This window comes from Triticum aestivum, chromosome 2A (assembly GCF_018294505.1).
Source record: "Triticum aestivum cultivar Chinese Spring chromosome 2A, IWGSC CS RefSeq v2.1, whole genome shotgun sequence".
Classification (NCBI taxonomy): Eukaryota; Viridiplantae; Streptophyta; class Magnoliopsida; order Poales; family Poaceae; genus Triticum; species Triticum aestivum.
In genome coordinates this window covers 73,650,894-73,657,835 of record NC_057797.1, presented here as the reverse complement: position 1 = coordinate 73,657,835, position 6,942 = coordinate 73,650,894, and the positions used below count along the sequence as shown (strand labels likewise).

The window sequence follows — 6,942 nt, the reverse complement described above, 5'->3', positions numbered from 1 at the left end:
TTATTCACATCGTTCGGTCGTGCAAGTGAAAGGCAATTATGATGATATATGATGGACTAACTGAGATGAGAAAAGCTGGTATGAACTCGACCTCTTTTGTTTTTGTAGATATGATGAGTTCATCGTTCTTGATTCAGCTTGTTATGAATAAACATGTTTGCAATGACAATTAGAGATCATAGTTGCTTGTGCCATGCTTGATTAGCTATGAGTTATAATGGTTTACCTTGCGTGCCAACATGCTATTAAAATGGTTATGATGTGGTATGATAGGGTGGTATCCTCCTCTGAATGATTTAAGTGACTTGACTTGGCACATGTTCACGCATGTAGTTGAAACAAATCAACATAGCCTTCACGATATTTATGTTCATGGTGGATTATATCCTACTCATGCTTGCATCCAATGTTTATTAATTTTAATGCATGTACATGGCTGTTGTCGCTCTCTAGTTGGTCGCTTCCCAGTCTTTTGCTAGCCTTCACCTGTACTAAGCGGGAATACTGCTTGTGCATCCAAATCCCTTAAACCCCAAAGTTATTCCAGATGAGTCCACTATACCTTCCTATATGCGGTATCTACCTGCCGTTCCAAGTAAATTTGTATGTGCCAAACTCTAAACCTTCAAATAATCATCCTGTTTTGTATGCTCGAATAGCTCATGTATCAACTAGGGTTGTCTGTATCTTCCATGTTAGGCGGGTTATTCTCAAGAGGAGTGGACTCCGCTCCTCACTCACGAGATAAATGGCTGGTCACCGGGATGCCCAGTCCCATGCTTTATGCAAACTAAATCAAAATAATTGCAAACAAAACTCCCCCTGGGACCTGATGTATGTTGGAGGCACTCGTTGTTTCGAGCAAGCCATGGATTGATGTTTGTTGGTGGAGGGGGAGTATAAACTTTACCATTCTGTTTGGGAACCGCCTATAATGTGTGTAGCATGGAAGATATCGCCATCTCTTGGTTGTTATGTTGACAATGAAAGTATACCGCTCAAAATATTATTCACCTCTATTTCAAAACCGAGCTCTGGCACCTCTACAAATCCCTGCTTCCCTCTGCGAAGGGCCTATCTATTTACTTTTATGTTGAGTCATCACCCTCTTATTAAAAAGCACCAGTTGGAGAGCACCGCTGTCATTTGCATTCATTACTGTTAATTTATATTGGGTGTGACTATGATTGGATCTCTTTTACCATGAATTACAATGTCTAGTCAGTCCTTGATCTTTAAAGGTGCTCTGCATTTATGTTTTGCGGTCTCAGAAAGGGCTAGCGAGATACCATCTTGTTATATCATATTATGATTGTTTTGAGAAAGTGTTGTCATCCGAGATTTATTATTATGGCTTGCTAGTTGATTATGCTATTGATATGAGTAACATGAGACCTGAGAATTATTGCAAATGTGGTTAGTTATAATCTTTGCTGAAAACTTGAATGCTAGCTTGACATATTTACAACAACAAGAGCAAACAGAGTTTGTAAAAGTTTTTCTTTATTTCTTTCAGTTTGTCAACTGAATTGCTTGAGGACAAGCAAGGGTTTAAGCTTGGGGAGTTGATACGTCTCCGTCGTATCTACTTTTCCAAACACTTTTGCCCTTGTTTTGGACTCTAACTTGTATGATTTGAATGGAACTAACCCGGACTGACGCGGTCTTGAGAAGAATTGCCATGATGTTGTTTTATGTGCAGAAAAAAAAGTTCTCAGAATCACCTAAAACTCCACGGAATATCTTACAATAAATAATAAAAAATCCTCACCAAAGATGAAGACCAGGGGGCCCACACCCTTCTCACGAGGGTGGGGGCGCCCCCCCACCCCCCACCCCACCCCCTCGGGCGCGCCCCCTACCTCGTGGGCCCCCTAGAGACCCCCCCGATTCCAACTCCAACTCTATATAACCGCTTTCGGGGAGAAAAAAATAAGAGAGAAGAAATCATCGCATTTTACGATACGGAGCCGCCGCCAAGCCCTAAAACCTCTCGGGAGGGCTGATCTGGAGTCCGTTCGGGGCTCCGGAGAGGGGGATTCGTCGCCGTCGTCATCATCAACCATCCTCCATCACCAATTTCATGATGCTCACCGCCGTGCGTGAGTAATTCCATCGTAGGCTTGCTGGACGGTGATGGGTTGGATGAGATTCACCATGTAATCGAGTTAGTTTTGTTAGGGTTTGATCCCTAGTATCCACTATGTTCTGAGATTGATGTTGCTATGACTTTGCTATGCTTAATGCTTGTCACTAGGGCCCGAGTGCCATGATTTCAGATCTGAACCTATTATGTTTTCATCAATATATGAGAGTTCTAGATCCTATCTTGCAAGTCTATAGTCACCTATTATGTGTTATGATCCGTTAACCCCGAAGTGACAATAATCGGGATACTTACCGGTGATGACCGTAGTTTGAGGAGTTCATGTATTCACTATGTGCTACTGCTTTGTTCCGGTTCTCTATTAAAACGAGGCCTTAATATCCCTTAGTTTCTAGTAGGACCCCGCTGCCACGGGAGGGTAGGACAAAAGATGTCATGCAAGTTCTTTTCCATAAGCACGTATGACTATATTCGGAATACATGCCTACATTACATTGACGAATTGGAGCTAGTTCTGTGTCACCCTATGTTATGATTGTTACATGATGAACCGCATCCGGCATAATTATCCATCATTGATCCAATGCCTACAAGCTTTCCATATACTGGTTTACGCTTATTTACTTTCTCGTTGCTATTGTTACAATCACTACAAAATACCAAAAACATTACTTTTCTTTCGTTACTCTTTTGTTACCGTTACCATCACTATCATATTACTTTGCTACTAAACACTCTGCTGCAGATACTAAGTTTCCAGGTGTGGTTGACAACTCAGCTGCTAGTACTTGAGAATATTCTTTGTCTCCCCTTGTGTCGAATCAATAAATTTGGGTTGAATACTCTACCTCGAAAGTTGTTGCGATCCCCTATACTTGTGGGTTATCACGGCTGCACGCGCGCGGCCACCCTCGAGAAGCGGCGTTGCTTCCTGAAGCACCGGCAGTTATTAGCCTCACCGCCCCTCACCGCTCCCTCTCCCCATTCTTCCCCACTCTCCCAACTCTCACCGGCGGCGGCGGATCGGAGCAAAGGAAGAAGACCACCGGACTCCATTAGCGGCGACGGCAGATCGGAGCAGAGGAACAAGACCACCGGACTCCATCAATGGGGGGAAGCACTTCTCTCTCTTCGACATGCATGCTAGATTTGATCCACGGCGGAGAGGAATGGGGAATAGAAGTAGATAAGCATAGGTGTAGTTCATACTAGTTCATAGCAGTTCATAGGAGTTCATACATGCAAGATCGGAATGCATAAAATAGATTTCGGGATTGGGGGATAGGGGAATAGGGGGAAAGGGGGTACACAACGGACACCGGCTGACCGCGGCGGCAGTCACCAGCGTGCGGAGCGGCTGGTCGAGCCGTTGGCCTTCTTCTTCTTCTTCTTCTTCGCCGTGCCGGCCGGCGGGTCGTCCTTGTCGTCCTCGGCGGAGTCGAGATCGATCTGCCAGGTAGGACAGACTGGCTCCGGCGCCCTAGCTGGCATGTGCACCGCCTCTTCTTCCTCCTCCTTAGGCTCCCCGCCGATGACCGCCGGCGGCGCGATAGCCGTCTCCCAGTACACTGCGGCACGGCGGTCATTAGGAGCCCAGTAGGTCTTGTACTTGCACCACTTCTTCCTCTGTTTAGGGTCGTCGGAGACGACCTGATTCATGGCCCAGCGAATGATGTCAACTGCCATCGCGCCCTTCGCTGGGTCAGGAATCGGCGTCTTCAGCTGTTCTTTAGTGGCCTTCATGACCACGGCATTCGATTCATTCTGCATGTCAGCCATGGAGCCAAAGTTCGAGCACACCTCCATGGTGTTCTCGACCTTGGTCCGGTCACCAACTGTCCACCCGAGGAAGAAGGCCCTCCAGCCAATACCCCAAGGGAAGGGGTTGGCATTGGATCTGGAGCTAGAGCTCATGGCGATGGGGAGGAAGGTTGACAGTGAGAGAAGAGAGGGGGTGGGTAAATAGTGGTGGGTAGGGTGAGTAAATATATGGGGTATAGAGAAGAGGAGAAGAGTGACAGTCATGCCGTTTTAACTACAAGCTCTTGAGTTAGCCGTGAACTCTGTGCAATGCCTGACTCCATGACTTGTGTGCAGATCAAGGACACGGAGGTGCTCCCGGCCATTGACAGCAAGGGCAAGCAGCCCCTTCACCCAATGCTCGACGAGGTTGAGCTGCCGCCCACCGCCGAGGAAGACCCGAAGACGCCTGAGGGTGGCGACAACGAGGGCATGGAGGAGCCCCCCAGCAACAAGCGCCGCAACTACGGCCACTACCATCAGGAGGATGGCCCGACTCACTTCTGCAAGGTCATCCTTGCACCGAAGCTTGAGTGCATCCCCATGCCCCTGGACTTCACCAAGCACTTCGTCGCGGTGCCGACGGAGTTCAAGCTCAGGAACAACACTGGCTGCTCCTAGAAGGTGAAGGTCAAGCTGATGAACGGCATGGTGACCCTGGATCAGGGTTGGGCCACCTACGCAGTCGTTCATCAGATCAAGATCGGCTACATGGTGACGTTCAAGCTCCTCACTCCTGACACCCTCAAGGTCATCATCTTCGACGACGATGGCATTAAGGTCGTCAACAAGTGCGGGAAGCACGACGACGCCTTCGCCGCCAAGGAGTAGGGCTGGGGCACCTCTTCCGAGCGTACTATCGAATTATGCTAGTTGATGGTTTATGCGTTGAACTGTTATATCTGTGGTACTGCTTATATCTGAATTATACTAGTTGATGCTCTGTTTATAGTCTGTTGTGCTTATGATGTGTGCTGTCGAAGTGTGGTGGTAACCTCACCAACTAGCCAAAGAGGTTACCACACATCAGGCCTTGCATACAACCAAACACCATGCCTTGGGTTTGTGGACTAACATGCAGGCAATCAAACACCAGGCAGTGTGGTTCAGCCCATGCAGGTAAGAGGGCACGCAGGCAACCAAACAACATGCATATGGTGCATTTGAGGCTGCATTTGCATAGCCAGGCTGAGTAGAGAAGTGTATGCGATGCAGGCACTGTTACACACGGCAACCAAACACGCCCCTAGAGATCCCGATGCATATGGAGATCTTTAAAAAGACCTCATGTAGGAGTGCTGGCCATGGCATGGACAACAAGACACCTGGTTTTATCTCTAAGATTTCAGAGCTATTCTGCATCGAAAAAAAGCGTAAGCCACTACCAAACTAGCATTGCTTTCTGAGACATGGCCATACATGGATCACACATGAAGAGGTTCCTTGTCCTCCACGACCAGTCGACCACAGCGACGACGGGGTTGCTGACCTCGAGCAGCTGTTTCACAACGGACCTCATGGACGGCCGATCGATCGGGAGGCTGGAGGCGCAGAGGAGCGCGACGTCGAGGACCTTGCGCATCTCGTCCCTGCAGGTGCGTGACTCGCCGGCGAGCCTCGGGTCGAGCACCGAGTCCAGCCTGTTGGCGCCACCTCCTCCGCAGCGCCGCTTCTTCTTCTTCCTCACACAACTCTCACTTGTAGTTTCTCTCAAGAACACACACATGATGAGAAAACTCAACACATACACATGCACACACCAAGAAAGACACCAGCACCAGCTTTGCCGAGAGCTCTCCTCCTTGGTTACACAAACACTACATTTTTTGCCCAGCCCTCTCAGCTTCCTTTTCTCATTCACTCAATGCAACATATATACACAAAGAAGGTTTGCCTCACGCACAACCCGGCCAGACCACTAAGTCACGTACGCATTAACCGGCCACTAGACCAGGCCACTAACTAGCCTTATCCTACTCCTGGAATCGCTCCAACAGCCACGACTCGGTCTAACAACCTGAGGCATCACGTACTAACAAACTCACCCAGCTAGTACTTGTACAAGAACGTCACCTAACGTGGTTTACTCCAACATACTTCCCCTAAACCACGATCTCGTCGTCACCAAAGTTGTTGCAGCTTCTGTCATTGTCGTCGTCACGGCCGTGACCCAGCCCACGGATCTGACACGGCGCATCGATACCGGTCGCACCGCCACAGACCCAACCTGGCGCACTGACGCCGGTCGCATTGTGCTCCGTCACGACCCCGGCGACATACGCCGAGTTTCTTCTTCACCGGCGACACACGCCTGACGTCTCTCTGTGCCTTGCACATCCCGCGCGCACCCGACACGCCCGACGAGCCCGACCACACCAGTGCATCCCGCACGTCCCACGCGCACCCGACGAGCCCGACTGCACCAGACGCTCACCGCGCGCCGCCTCCGCGTCCGTCATGGCAGCCGCCAGCGACAAACGCTGGAAGGATGTAGCCGAACTCGAGCACGGACTCGAGCACAACGGCAACATATGCCTCCTCCCAGCGTCAACCCCACGCTCATACGCGCGTCCGCGGTCCCGACGTGCCTGACGCGTCCAGTGCGCACCCATAACACGCACCGGTCGCGCCCGGCTCGCCGCCACGGCTTATTGCCCTGCACCGCTGTGGCCTCAACCGCAGCGCAGCACCTCCATGCCGCCACGCCACGCCACCACGCGGGTCCGCCGCGGCCGCCGCGGCTTCGTGCCACGCGCCTCCACGGTTGTCGCGCCGAGCCGCCGCGACCTCTGCGCCACCACGCAGGTCCTCCGCAACCTCCTTGTCTCTGCGACCACCGTGCTCTTCGCGCGCACGACGTCACACCGCACAGCCACGGACTCGCCGCGCGTCGCCGTCGCCACGCGCTCGCTGCGCGCCGCAGCCGATGCCTTCATGTCGGCCGCGCACGCCCCGTCCGCCGCGGACGCCACCGCGCGCCACGGCCGCCCCTCGAACCTTGTGGCTCTGATACCAATGTTGGCGCCGCCTCCTCC

The 6,942-nt window shown here is 51.1% G+C and overlaps 1 protein-coding gene across 1 annotated transcript; it reads right to left on the bottom strand.

The window, feature by feature from the left end:
• Positions 1 to 5,070: 5,070 nt before the first annotated feature.
• Positions 5,071 to 5,736, bottom strand: LOC123184781 (leucine-rich repeat receptor-like protein kinase PXL1). The gene has a single exon (XM_044596843.1). It carries the CDS (start codon positions 5,631 to 5,633, stop codon positions 5,289 to 5,291), a length of 345 nt encoding a protein of 114 aa, XP_044452778.1. The 5' UTR covers positions 5,634 to 5,736; the 3' UTR covers positions 5,071 to 5,288.
• Between the last annotated feature and the right edge of the window lie 1,206 nt (positions 5,737 to 6,942).

Bases quoted from the DNA above. Each gene is read 5' to 3' on its own strand.
- LOC123184781 (XM_044596843.1), bottom strand. From the start codon at position 5,633: ATGTGTGTGTTCTTGAGAGAAACTACAAGTGAGAGTTGTGTGAGGAAG.